The sequence below is a fragment of the Pieris napi genome, chromosome 7 (assembly GCF_905475465.1).
Source record: "Pieris napi chromosome 7, ilPieNapi1.2, whole genome shotgun sequence".
Classification (NCBI taxonomy): domain Eukaryota; kingdom Metazoa; phylum Arthropoda; class Insecta; order Lepidoptera; family Pieridae; genus Pieris; species Pieris napi.
Genome location: NC_062240.1, coordinates 754,541 through 769,388, shown reverse-complemented (window position 1 = coordinate 769,388; position 14,848 = coordinate 754,541). Strand labels below are relative to the sequence as shown.

Sequence of the window (14,848 nt, the reverse complement as noted above, 5' to 3'; positions counted from 1 at the left end):
AATAGACTTATGGGTGCTGTATTAGATCATAGATTTAGGTAACGCGCCATCTAGTTAATGTTTTCCAAACTACTTTCTCAATAAAGTGCCTTGTAAATGCCCTCAATGTTTCGTCTTGGTAGCTCTTTTGTTATATTAAGCTATTATATCTGTATGGTATTCTATTGAAGAAATTCCAGCATAAGTGATGTACTTGATTACCGCAACTGTTATATTTAATACTAGTAGACTCGGCCAAGCGTTGCTGTAGCTAAGATTTTTGTTATATTACATAGTAGTAAACTATTCAAGAGAAACAGCAGAAGAACACCAATCCACCATGCTTTTTTGGTGGGTATGCCATTAAATTGTAGCTTATGTGAAACGTTGGTATTTATTTTGATAAGGATCAATACCTAGGTACGAAGAAAGAGCCTTTTCTAGCGGTGGTATTTTAATAAAAAAAATTAATAAAAGGGCGCTTATTGTGACGTTTTTTATAGATAGTGATGTATCCTGAAAAATTGTAATAAATTATTTTGTTCTATCATTAATAGTTTTCGCAGCGCACGCGATTGAAGGAAGTTTTTGTTTATTTTTTTACACCTTGGGTTAGATTATTTAAGTTTTAGTAAGCATCCTTAATTTTTTTGAATGAAATGACACATAGCCTATGTCACTCGGGAATAGTGTAGCTTGCCAACGGTGAAAGAATTATTGAAATCGGTCCAGTAGTTTCGGAGCCTATTCATTTCAAACAAACAAAAAATCAAATCTTTCGTCTTTATAATAATATGTAGTATAGAAAAGATACTATGTAATAGAGTTAAGTTCCATCAAAAATTATCTTTGGTAATTGGTAATTGGTATATGAAGGAGCAGTGACAGCTTAGTGGTTGAGCGTGCAATTTTTACTGGCTTGTATTTGCTTTTTACACTAAGAGATCAGCTTGTAATACACCCAAAATACGTTGATGATAAAGAAATCAAGGAAATAGATGTAGAAACGTGAGTCCGTACATAGTTTTAGTCGGATCATTATTATTGTTATTAGATGCAAAAACAACTACGTTTTATCGATATTTGTTACCTATGGTGACGTGTTAAACAATATTTAACATATTTGAAATAACTAGCAAAATATATAAATAACGTAGATCAAGAACAACTACTAAAAAATAAAAAAACTCGTGGCGCTACAACTTTTTAAGGTGTGGGCTTTAGATTGATGTATCTGTTTCGATACTATTAGTTTTTTCCAATAGTCAAGTGATCAGACTTCTGTCATTGACATGCCGGTTACCACACGGTGTTTTCCTTCGTCGTACGAGCGAGTGTTAAATGTGCACATCCGGGATTCGAATCTGCGACCACAGAGATATAAAATTAAACTACATATTAGTAATATTTAAAGTATTACAAAAACGCATTAAAACGACTTTTGGTCTATAATTTATTAATTTATTCACACTTCTGCGTGATTAACATACTTTCTTATAATTGTATAATTAATACTTGTTCCTACGGAACGCATCGTGAGGATACCAATACGTTTAATATCAAAACATTTTTGTCAATCATAATCATGGCAACTTTTTGGAAATAAAAACTGGAGATTGAAGACTATGATTTCCCCAAATGGACATCTTAGCCTACGAGTTGATTTAGGTAAAAAACTGTTACTTGCCTACCTATACTTAATTACCGTCCAAGTCATTTTTGTGTTGCATTAACATCACATCATTTGACATCACTATTTCCAGTTAAAAAAAATATTACAGCAATTTTCTAGGTTAAGTAATGTAATTAACACATTATTGTGTACATACAATTCAACCATTCCATACTTTTCATTTAGTTATAACGTATAGTCTGGTTTATAGTTTTATCATAATAAAATATTCCAGCTTATTTAAATAAAAAAGAAAATAATTTATAATTAGATTTAATTTCAACAATTTATACAAAATTTAAATACTTCAGTAATTTTAGAACATTATCAAAAATATTACAACTACTAATCCTAAACATAGATTTAATTAGACATGCACAAAATAAAAAATCAACGAGATATATGTATATATCTCTAGGTTTGAAATATTGTTGTGAAAGAACATTTTTAAGTGGTAATTAATATACTAATAATTACTAATAATTAATAACCATTTAACATATTCATGAACACAAGTATTGAATTAATATGTCAATAGTATTATTGCAAATATTTTATAAACACATGTTTTAAGTTGTAGATACCATCCATTGTTTAAAGTTTTTATTATTTTCTTTATAATACAATCTGCAATCACAGTAAAATATTTATTATATCAAGTGTCCATAGTTGTCAATACACAATTAACAATTATTAGTGTACAAGGAGGTTGTTTCTTCTATCTGCTCCATAGAGATGCTTCTATCTAAGTAAAAAAAGTAGAAATTATATATTTCTACATTAAACCCAAGACGTAATTAGAAATGGGCAGTGACTTTTGTTACTAAAACTTTTTCATATCTATTTATTATGTCTTAGCTAAAATTAAAAGGTATATTGGGCCAATATGTAGCCTTATCTTTCTTATTTATAAAGTCCGTTAATAGAGACATCTCTAATGCACATATTTTTTGCCATTTCTCCCCATAAAGCTCTTTTAATTTGTCTTCAGTCATAACATTATCTTCTACTTGTTCTTCAGTTGTATCTTGTTGTTTCCTTAACCTTTCGCGTTCTTGCCTAGCATCCTCTTTAAACTTAGCATTTGCTCTTACAAACTCAATAAACTCTTCACTGACTACAAAATCATCATTCTCATCCTCCATACAATCATCGTCATCGTCTTCAACGATGTCCTCATAACATTCTGCACCATCTATGTTAAATTGTTGTGATTGGTCCTGTTGAGTTTCACTCTCATCATTTTTCTGATCATTAATTTCTATTGAAACTTCCGATGTTTTTAGGTAATTCTTTTTAATAACATCGTGTAATAATCTATTTTCGTACTCTAGCGTTTTTGCTCTGGCTTTCCAAAAGGCAAGTTCATGTTTCATTTGCCAGTTTGATGCCATTGTGAAATTCTGAGCCCATGTAGACATTGCGATTGAAAATTGATTATTTTTGGTTTCTTTACGACACCTTTTGAAACTATGTTTGCGTTTACGTTTTGCTTTCTTGTTACGTACTTTTTCGGTTTCAATTTTGCTGGGTTGAGGGTGAGATTTATTTTTATTTACCTTTGTTGTGTTCATTTTAATAAAATCTCTAAAATGAAAGCTGCCTGCTGCCAAGTTCTAAGTTGCTAGATGCCAATTGTCAAACCGATAAGAAATGAGAATTGAGATTGCTGCTTTAAATAATCAGGTATTTTGTAACTATAACATTTATATCTGATTGTCTCCATCAGCAATTATAAAGATGATAATTGAAAATTCTAGTGTCACAGTGTTGGTAACCAAACAAGTCCGAAACCGCTTGAACAATTTGTTCAAATTTAAGTGACAGTAGGTCGTAAATTTTTTACACCCCTAGTGGCACTGTTATTGTCATAACTATGATTATATACATATATGCATATATGTCGCAGCCAACTAGCTTAATTAGCGGTTTAATTAATAGCTTAGCCTTTTAACTAAACGGCGCCGTTTAACTAACGGCCTGAAAGATATTCAGCCGTAGCGTTTGTTACAACATTTAATAAACTGACTGGCGAATGCTTAGGCCATTCGTACGATAGGGTCATTATATTTTGGCAGAAATAAAAAAGGTAAACATATTATGACATAAATATATTTATTTTAAAATTATATTGCTTACGTCAAATTTACATTATTATTATCACTACAGTCTACAATATTTCATTGACCAACAAAGTTGAGTTGAAGAGTTTTGTTTCGAGTTTGAGAGTGGCAGAAAGTGGAATTATATTTAAATTAACAGTCAACAGGCTAGGCACGTAATGAAACGTCATCGATCCAAGACATTTGCCTAGCTCTTTGATCAACTGGCTAAACATCTTTCAGGCCGCTAGTTAAACGGCTAGGCTGTTAATTGAACGGCTAATTAAGCTAGTTGGCTGCGACATATAATATATAAAGTAAATCCTTTACATTGTCATACACTAGTCACATTCGAAATAAAAAAGGAATTTTTCGAATCAATTAATTATTAAGTACCTAAAGATATGTAAAAAAATAATTATAAGAATGTTTATATAAAATATTAGGTACTGCAATCCAACAACATCGAGTTCTTGTTCAAGTCAAATTACAACACTTGGTGCTTATAACCCTCATAAAGGCGGGCTTATGGGACATTATAATATGCGGATACAAAATAATGATGCCGATACGTCCTATTAATATCGCCATCAGAGTTAAAGCAGACAAAAAATTTTCCAACATCAAAAGAAGTTTGGATAACTTGAAAGCAATCTATCAAAGTACAGGACCAGCAAGAAAAACAACCCTTTTAAAATCTATAGATATTGTGGACTTAGATTAATACTAGTAATATTATATGATACTGTAAGTAAGAACAATAATTAAAGTCATAGGCGATCATACACTGGCAATTGACAACAATTGTAAACATGACAGTGATGACAATTGAAACTAAACCGTCAGAACACCGACTTAGCAATAAAGTATAAACTACTAGAATCCGAAATCAGAGTTTAGTCAAATTTCAAACTAATCATAAATAGGATTCGGTAATAAATATTACTGCAAAACAAATTATCGTTAATCAACATAATATTATGTTTAATATCATATCATGGTAATTTTTAATTGTTTTATTTTTCAAGGAGCACTATGACAACAGTCATGGTAAATTATTGATTTACAATTATTTATTGTCCCAAAGATTTACAGCAAAATAAAAGTTATTCATAAAATCAAAATGAGGTGTTGCAGAACCTGTTTAGGTGAAGGAAAAGAAATGAAACATATTCATACCATAATTTATATTGCTGGAAACGACGTTCGTCTATCTGATATTTTATTAAATTTTTATAATTATAAGGTATGTATGTATATAATATCTTCAAAAAATAAACGGCCTACATTACCGTTATTACTTACTTTATATTTGACTATATCTATTATGTTCTAAAATAGGTGATGTTTTTCAGGTTGAAAAAATGTTGCCTGAATATATTTGTATTAATTGTGTATACCAACTAACTATCACATATTCATTTAAAATATTACTCGAATCAAGTACAAAAAAGTTGATGGAAAAAATGACTTACATGGAGTCAGAGAGTGATAATAATGACGATTATTTTGCACCAGATGAAAAGGAATTTAGTGAACAAGACATAAAACCAAAAATTAAAACAAATAATATAGAAATTGAACCATCGGTTGACCTTTTTTGTGTTGAATGCAAAGCAATGTTCAGTTCTTCTAAGTCACTATATGAACATTGTATGAAAACACATCCTATCAAAAACACAGTCGGTAGAGCTTGTGAGTATTGCTGTGAAAAATTTGAAGACTTTCGATCATTGATCATGCATAGAAAGCTCCATTTGCGACCTTTCATCTGTGAAAATTGTTGGGTGGGGTTCTACCGACAAGATGACATAATCGGTCATCACTGTCAGCCTAGTCCCCATAAGTCTAAAGATAACACAGACAAAAAGCTTTTACGACAGTGTGATCAGTGTGGAAAGTCATATCCTCCCGGCTACATAAGAATACATATGTTAACTCATGGTAGTAATCGGGCCTACAGTTGCAAATATTGTCCCAAAAAATTCAAAGTACCGGGTAGTCTCAATTCTCATATACTATGGAATCATAAAAGAACAAGAAATCATAGATGTGAAGTGTGCAATGCTACTTTTATAACATCTAGTTCTAGAAGTTCACATATAAGGAAAAATCACTTGAAAGAAACAAAATACTCTTGTGAAACTTGTGGAAAGCGTTTCTTCTCTAAATCAGAACTGCAGAGACATTCTCTGACTCACACGGGAGTTAAGAACTTCCACTGCCATTTGTGTGATAAGTCCTATCAAACTCGCTACGGACTAAATGTTCATTTGAAATCTCATCCACAGCCTGTATTATTGAGTCTCTAACTATAAATAAGTACAAAGTATTTTATTAATGATCTCATTACTATCTGGTATTTAATAAAATAAAATGTAGCCACAAAACTATGTCTAAATTTTCCAATTTATTCAATATTACTATTTTGGTAATACATACTCATTTTCAATATAAATTAATTTTAATAGAATTTAATAAAAAAACTTATACAAAACAAAAGATTAAATTAAAAAAAAATATTGTTAAAATATACTTTGAACTATAATAGTCATGGCAAATGCTAATCTTTAAAATTTTAATTTGTACAATTTGCTGATTTGAGTACCAAAGAAATAATAAAGCTTGGCATTGCAGCATATTATTACAACTGATTTTTTGATCTGAATAATTAGCATTTGTGAAAATACAATAATTACTTTAATGAAATCTTTACACTAATGAACAATTATTAATTGTAAATTTTAGAAAAACAGCCTCTAAATTGACAATATTTCAAATACTAATAGGTATAACTAAGAAACTAAACTAGAAGGCACAAATTTAATTTACAGCTGAATATACTCATACAAGTTGGGAAATTTTTAATGGTGGGAAAAAGGTGAAATGTCCTCGGCAAACATTTATATTATTTACTGTATGTGTAAAATAGGATCAAAATTTTGCAATTGTTATTTGTAATAAAAGTAGTTAACTAATAACAACATTACATATTTTTCCTAAAATTAAAAGGTTTGCTAAGGAAAATCTTATACTACATACAAACTAATGTCTACCTGTGTCGTTGTTAATGAGTGGTTAGAGACAAAGTAAATTGTGCATTTTGAAAATTTAAATGAAGGAATAAATTACTGAATACTGTTTAAAAATATTTAACTGCATATAAAAATATAAAATTTTCTCGTCATATCTACATTAGGCAAGCAAGGCCCAAACCGTCTCAGTCACAACAGATATCTGTAGTCCATTATATTCGAGTGTAACCTGAAAGAAAAATGTTTACTTTAAATTCTAGATCCTCCGATATAAATAATATACAAAATCTCTTTGTAATATATTGAACTAACTTACTTAGAATTGACAATATTCTTGTAACAAAAATTCAATACATAGGAATTATATTGTATAACCATAGCTCCTTACTTTTTAAAAATAACTCGGTACAATTGCTCCGTTCTTACAAAAGTACTCATTTGTTTCATGTGAAAGAAAGAGACGAAAGAGTACTTTATGAATAAGGGGGTACGTATCTTTTTATAACATTCCAAAAGATATATTAAAAAGAATATTAGTTACTGTCAATATCAGGCGTTTTAATGTCATTAACATAATTTGAAGTAAATCAAACTTTACACTTTTAAATATTCCTGAAATAGAATTGAAAAAAACTAGCTGTCAAAGTAAGAATAAATTAAGTAAATAGGGTCGACGAAACCGACGATGATGCCTTAATGAAAGTTACCAAGCAAACTAAATCAACAACTTTTATAATTTAAATTATACGAACAATTATTGTTCATCGATTAAATATTTATCTCCCTACCAGTTCATACACATACTATAAACGTCAAATAGCTAGTCCTAAAGACTTCGCAAATAAATAATTTAACTACTCAAGGTCTGTAGTGACTCTATTAGTAATGTTGTAATTTTATTAATATAAAAAGCCAAGCCAATACAATATTTTTATTTATTTATTATATTGTTATTCGAATCAATGTAGCGCCTAAAAATTGAAATCTAATCCTATCTGATACATAACTTCCTCCATATCTCGGTCCATTTTACCATTTGCCTGATCGCGAGCGTTCTCTTCGGGCCCTTCGCCCCCCAAACCGTCAGACCCCAAATCTTCGGAGCCCGATTCCTCGTTACGATCGCTCGGGTCGTTCGCGGCGGTTGGTATTCCGAGGATAATTCTAATTTGGTCGGTGAGATGAGGCGCTGACAGTAGCTGATGGTAGATTCCTTCGGCCGTGCTTAGGATTTTATCAATGTCGAGGCACATCGACAGGTCGTTGACGTGCTGAAAGTAAATCAAAAATATTTTCATTTTATTTATATAATCTCATTCGGTAATATTCTTATTATGAAACGAAATACAGACTTTTATTGGCATATTTTATTTACATACTTCTTTAAGAAAATTAAATAAAAGTTATTCTCTTAACAAAACAATTTTTTAATTATTAAAGTACAATGTGTCCCGACCAAGGAGGTTTCAATTAAATTTAAGTACACATTATCTGTGGTGAGCGCTGGTTCCGAACCAATAACAGACTTTTGTTTCTTTCATATTGCATTTATTTAATGTACCAATAGCTAAGATATTAAATAAAGTAGTGTATGCAACTGAATATAATTAGGTATTAAAACTCGTGTAATCTTAAAAAAACTACACTCATGTTTTAATACCCTCTATTATATGACAGTTGCATAAACTACTATTAAATTAGTGATTATTGTTTATTAAAAACACATTTTTCAAGTATGGTATAGTTATTAAGAATCTAAGTATATGGATTATGGACTCCCGTACATCAAAAACTATGGGATTCGACATACGGAAGTAGTAGTTCGAAGTTAGATGCGAATTTAAGACGCCAACCTTTGTGCCTGCTTATTCATAATTTTCGTAAGTCAGCTAAAGCGAACATATACACATATATGAGTTATTATAGTTATTTAAAAAAACACGACTTGTCTATGTAGCAACATTACAGATTAAATTGTTATTCTTACCTTCAATATTTCGTTAAAACCATAATCTTTACTGATGAGCTCATCCTTTTCGGCGTCGAGTATGGCAACACAGATTAACAGGTGGAAGTTTGCACACGGCAACCCCGTCCACAACACCTCCCACAGCCTGAAATAAATGTGGTTAATTTAATTAAAACGGCTTATGAGTAATCTATGGGGACTTTAGCAGCTCACGTACATAATTTTACTTTGTTAAAAACAAGATAATCAAATATAAATCTCATAACAAATATTCATTAAGAAATAGTAAAATAAACATTATATCAACTCTTCCCATTGCTATCATTATTAGTTTACTTATTTTTATAATATTTACACAAAATAAATGTAAATTTATAGGCTGAGTGCTACGAGGTTATCGATTACAAGCAATCTCTTCCAGGCAACCCGTGCTAAAAGAGCATATGTGCTAAAATTATAAAAACATTACAAATTATATAGAAATGACGTGACTAACAATAATCTCAGGGTTAGATAGAAGAGTAAGAGATAGAGGTGCTTCTATAAGAGATAATTATAAGATGAGAGGATGGGAACTAGCTGAATAGAATTAGGAAGCATATTCCACAGCTCTATAGGAGATTCTGAAGACATTTACCTCATAATATCACTAAAAGAGAATTCCCGTTTGAACCAAACAAGCAGCCATCGGAAACAAAAGTACATATTCCCGGAGTCCTTGGAAGCCAAATGCTTCGCTAGGTCCGGAACTGCGAACGTCAGCAGCTGCTGCAGATTCAGGAGTTGCTGCTTCATGCCGGCTTGGTCCATGTCGAAGTTCGATGCCTTGAAATTGCAAACTTATTTGAACACATTTAAAAATAAATCAGTGGCGCTGCAACCTGAGGTCTGGTCCTCAGATTTCTGTATCTGTTTCATGATCATTTGTCAATCTAATAGGCAAGTAGGTGATCAGTCTCTTATGCCTGACACACGCCGTCTGGATCTAAGGCAAGATGTTTTGGATGGTTTCCTCACGATGTTTTCCTTCGCCGTTCGAGCGAATGTAGCCACTAGGCCAACATTACTCCATTTGAAAACATTTAGTCAAGTTATACAAGGTACATACATATTATTTTAAATATTTATTTTTGAAGTGAAACTTCTTTAGGCGTCACGACGATGTGCAGCGTTTTTATCGAAGAAAATTGAGAGAGAGTGGGCGAATTACCTAATATTTTTAAAATTAAAATTACGTTAAGAGAATTTATGAAATATTAGTATTTTTAATTTATGCAAAATAATTTATTAAAATCTCAAATGACGAATTGTAAATTAAAATGCTACCTTTTTTTTACTATCGAAGAAATAATAAAAAAAAAATTGATTATTTGTATTAATTTTCGGCACTTTAAATATTTTAATGACATTTAAATTCCTAACATAATACCTTGCTTTTTCCCTCCCTCTAAGTCTCGGAAATTTTTAGATTTGTATAAATATGAACAACTCTTAAAAATTTGTTTCACTTCTGACGTGTGTACTTTGTACGCCCTTTTATATTTCCAGAACTTTTTTCATAAATAAATACTCACAATCTTCTCCATAAACCCAGCGAAGCACCAAAAACTGTCGACCTCATTCCCCAAAAGCAGCAAAAGAGGCGCCAACACATCGCTCATTCCCTGAACGTACCCCAAGTCAAAGTTGTACATCACATATGTCATCAAAATATCTTGCAATAAGAGAACATTCGGATTGTTATCTCCAGCGAAAAACGGATGCGACCTGTCCGTCCTATTGACGTCTTTCTCGACCAAACTTTTCCGCTCCCTGTATTCGCTGAATCGCGACTCTTGCTTCTCAGTGATCGACCGCCATTGGAGCTTCATCGAGAAGTATTCCTCCGTTTTTCTCTTTTGTATTTTACGGATTTCCGAATGCGTCGCGTGCCAGGGGTAATAGTCGAGTAGATATTTCCATACCGACGGGCGGATTGAATGTGCTACGCCCTGTGAATGGGAATAATGAATGGTAAACGCCATTTCGTAAGATTATTGTTGAAGAAAACTTTAAATAGGATGGTAACCTTCAGCTAAAAACTAAATAAAAGCGTTCCACGACAGACCGCACTTCTTGCCGCGCACCACAACTTTATAGAAGCAGCTGCCAATCCAGGTATTTCCGAACCGTTACGAGTTAGGGGGAAGATATGCAACACGACGTTCAGTAACGAAGAACGCGACTAAAGATGAAGACGACTGAGAGGCCTTCAAGAGAAGAGCGTACCTAAAGTTCGGTCGGCTGGTGTCCTTTGGCAGCAGTAACCACATAATTCTAAGTGACTGCAGCTTCATTAAGAAGCCTAGTCTTACGGTTTCATCCGCGTTAATTATAAATCATAGTTTGATGTAATAATATAGCTTTTAACAAATGTAATGTCCAGAAAAAAATTAGTTCGATTCGCGCCAGTATTTTTTTAATTATTAATGTAAACGTGCCGAATTTATTATAGTTAAAACAGCCAATTTGTTTAAATGTGAAAATAAAAATAATAAATCCTCCTATATGCGCACATATTTAACTTACTATCTCAAACAAGTTGAGAATATTTTCAAATTTGTTACTAACTTCTTTATAGTATTTATTATGATAACTTTCTACGCGAAAAAAACGATAAGCTTGAATAACAAGAAACTTTAACTGGAGTTACAGAACAGGGGCAAATGGACAGGAGTATCATCTGATGTTAAATGATACCGCCCCGCCATCCATGGACGCTCAATACCAGGCTTGCGAGTGCGGTGCCGGCCTATTAAGAATTGATACTCTTAAAGTACCCTAAGTCGAATAATAATAATAGCTATCATCACAAAACATTATCAAAGTACTTACACCTCGAAATATCAGCTGTTTAACTCCTTCAACCTCGAGTATTCTTCCTTCTGTATCTTGAAGTCCCTCCCATTTCTCTGTTGATAGTGGTGTGCCTCTAGGATAAAATAAAAAATAATTAATTATTTAAAGTTCCACTGAGTAATTCCATAACTAAGAATTAAAATGTGCTCAATGTAATGTGTAATAACTAAAAATTGTATACTTAACATAACTATATATGCGTATCTGAGCTGTATCTTACAAAAATAGATTTTTGCTTTTATTTTTGAAGTACAAAACATCTTTAAAAATTTATCTGACATTACTATTTATATTATAATTTCGCTGTAAAAAAATAAAGCCTAAAATTGATAATAAATTTACCTTGGTATACAAGGCCGGGGTGGTAATGTAGGTTTAACAGTGATCACTTCATATTCTTCGGACTTCGTTATCGACGTCGTATCTTCCAAAGCACTCATACTTTTCGTCAACAAATCGGCCACCTCCTCGGACACATCCCGCTTGCCATTCAAGCCTTCATTCCCGTAATATACTAAAACACTCCACACTACTTAATTCAATACGTACGGGAGATATCTCATATTTTGTTTAGTATTATTTTTGGACTACCCTCACAAAATCAAATTTTTAAATATATGAATATGACGGTAGTACGGAATTAACTTGAGACTTTTGAAAAGTATTCATGAGTAACGCACTTTAGTATGTACGAATAAGAGAGTAAATATATAATAGTATGCAAAGTAAATGGCATGTTTTTTTTTAATCACGAAAAAACTACTCACCTATATCAGTAAGTTTCGAGAACGCCTCCATCGTAGTTTCATATGGGCGCTGCTTAAAATTGGACACCAAACTCCATACAACATCTGTTGTATTTTCCGTAAAAATATCCAACTCAGTGAACGACTTATTTAAAGCCTGGGAATCGATGTTAGACTCGACCACGACGTAAGTGTTTCTGTCATGTCTTGTTTTTGCCGTTTTCACGTGATTCTTTAAGTAAGCCACAAATATTTCTGCATTTCCATGTTGAAAGTAGAATGTGTTCTGCCAAACTCCGGGCTTTGTCGAGAATTGCATTTGTTGGCTATTACGCGTGACCTTAAAGGTTTTCAGCTCGGCTAGAGGTATTCGGACGATTCTCGCGCGAGCCGCTGCATAGTCTGAGGTCATGTTGCCGCTCAGTGTGCGCTGCCGTCGACCTAGTAATCAATAAAATCTTGGCTTCGAGAAAATTTTACATAGCAAGGGATATTAAAGACGTCATTGCAACAATGTTTCATTGTTTATAATTAGCTTGCTTAATGTGTCCAATTTCACACTTATTTAAAATGCGGTATCTAAATAAGTAAAAACAGAAACACATCGTATTGGTGAAGTCCTTTTGTTTTTTTTAGAGTTGGTTACTTAATTCCTATCCATTTTTATTCAATACTATATACCTATATACTTAACTTACTAAAATAACTACTGAAAATCAGGCTTCAATGTCCACAGCATACTGAGTGAGGCCAAATTAACACTGCACATTAATTAATTTTTTTAAATATTTATTTAGTCTTATCTTTCTGTAATAACGTGTAAATTTTCATATTTGTAAAACCAGTACCAGTGTTTTTGAAAGTAAATGTTTCGCATTATTTTATTTTTTACAAATTTACTATTCTACAAAAACATTTTAAGAAAGATTCTATAAAATATATTGTAGGTGTAGTGTAAATAAAACATTGTTTACTCATAAATACATATTTGAAAATGTAATATAATCAAGCATGAAATTAAAAAAAGAAATAATATTATACATTATAAAAGCAATAAACTCTATAATAACTCAATTGAACTCAATTATATCATCTTAAAGAGAATGTTATCAAGTCCTTTATCAGGTTTATTTAATTCCTTGCTAACTGTTACTAAGACCCACAGTACCCTAACCTTTGATTAAAGGGTCAAACCTAAACTAAACCTAAATTATAGGTTTTAGAGAATTATATAAAATTTTCCTTGATCTCAAAGTACCAATAATCAAGGAAAGTGGTTTAAAAATTTTCCTCCAGTGAATAAGTATATCCAATATATTCAAAATTCAGGTCATATAAATAATTATATTTAAATTTATTTTACCAATAGTATTTACAACAGCCCATTCTTGGTCTTGTGTATCCGAATCAATTGTAATGAGGTCATTTGGTCTCCATTCAATACATTTGGTACCGTCAGCATTTTGTACTACACAAAGCATCCCAATAGAATTGAGATCTGATATGGGACGGCCAATGCATGCTTTTAATAATACTCCATCTTGTGTAAATAGCTCCTGTAAAATATGCAACTATTACAATAATGCATATGCATTTGCCTCCTTCAAAGGTCTCTTTTAAAGTTGATCTCCTCTGTGAAATGCTCAAAAACCAAGGACTAGAATTAAGAGTTAAAGGCAATCAGAACAAATAAACTACTATTTGCTTTTATTATAAGAGTTACATTACCTGTTATAAACTAAACTTTCTATATTTATTATTGTTAACAAACAAAAGTTATATTGCCATGAGCAAGAAGATGATGAAACACAATCTGTATTTCGTTATTGTAAGGTAAATTCTGTATGGCAAATGCTACTTAGTTTGAAGGTCGAGTTCTTAAAAATAATTAGAAACAAAGCAGTTATTGAAACTTACTTTGTACTGATCGGGCAAATCTTCTGTAGAACTACACGACATCTTCTCATTTATTTTGTGATGTATACGAATTTATATTCACATTAATTATATTAATATTTTATAATGAATCACACCATGTTTAATAAACTCCAATACGCAGAAAAATAATAAACAACAAACACAGACCACAAAAAGAGCGCCGAAGGAAACAATGTAGACAAATAGACAGAGTAGAAAGTCATACACCAAGTGTCAAAAGATTTATTTTTAATTTTAAAAACATTTAGGGAAAAGAAGAGATAATTTTAATTAAGAATATGGCAAGGAAGTGATTCTTCTCATACAAAAAATATCGATCAGAGAGATCATTTAAAAGGATCCTATTTTTCATTAAACTTGAAAACAATATATATATATATATATACCCTGTATATACAAGTAAATCTGTTCTCAATCATGTTATAAAGTAATCTAAGTTTTAAGTTTTAGCCTAGAAGTCCGAGTCTAGCCGTATTGCTACCGAAAAGCACGACAATCTACATTCATAC

At 31.7% G+C, this 14,848-nt stretch overlaps 3 protein-coding genes across 7 annotated transcripts; 1 reads left to right on the top strand and 2 right to left on the bottom strand.

Moving 5' to 3' along the window:
• Positions 1–2,239: 2,239 nt before the first annotated feature.
• LOC125051158 lies at positions 2,240–3,427 on the bottom strand. Its single transcript, XM_047651332.1, has one exon. It carries the CDS (start codon positions 3,223–3,225, stop codon positions 2,506–2,508), a length of 720 nt encoding a protein of 239 aa, XP_047507288.1. The 5' UTR covers positions 3,226–3,427; the 3' UTR covers positions 2,240–2,505.
• A 1,164-nt stretch (positions 3,428–4,591) lies between these two features.
• Positions 4,592–6,146, top strand: LOC125050903 (gastrula zinc finger protein XlCGF17.1-like). Of its 2 annotated transcripts, none has more exons than XM_047650977.1 (3): positions 4,592–4,685; positions 4,782–4,999; positions 5,109–6,146. In XM_047650977.1, the coding sequence occupies exons 2-3, from the start codon at positions 4,877–4,879 to the stop codon at positions 6,063–6,065; spliced, it is 1,080 nt and encodes a 359-aa protein (XP_047506933.1). In that variant the 5' UTR covers positions 4,592–4,685; positions 4,782–4,876; the 3' UTR covers positions 6,066–6,146. The 2 variants fall into 2 exon arrangements, with proteins under 2 accessions (XP_047506933.1, XP_047506932.1); XM_047650976.1 differs by having other exon boundaries at positions 4,596–4,753; positions 4,841–4,999.
• Positions 6,147–6,308: 162 nt separating this feature from the next.
• LOC125050902 (TBC1 domain family member 15) lies at positions 6,309–14,503 on the bottom strand. 4 transcript variants are annotated; one of them, XM_047650972.1, is made up of 10 exons: positions 14,319–14,503; positions 13,765–13,957; positions 12,423–12,842; positions 11,998–12,184; positions 11,632–11,728; positions 10,332–10,748; positions 9,395–9,582; positions 8,776–8,902; positions 7,796–8,059; positions 6,309–7,017 (listed from the first exon to the last, which is right to left on the bottom strand). In XM_047650972.1, exons 1-10 carry the CDS (start codon positions 14,358–14,360, stop codon positions 6,949–6,951), a joined length of 2,004 nt encoding a protein of 667 aa, XP_047506928.1. In that variant the 5' UTR covers positions 14,361–14,503; the 3' UTR covers positions 6,309–6,948. The 4 variants fall into 4 exon arrangements, with proteins under 4 accessions (XP_047506928.1, XP_047506931.1, XP_047506929.1 ...); XM_047650975.1 differs by having other exon boundaries at positions 7,822–8,059; positions 14,319–14,502; XM_047650973.1 differs by having other exon boundaries at positions 11,998–12,169; positions 14,319–14,501.
• Between the last annotated feature and the right edge of the window lie 345 nt (positions 14,504–14,848).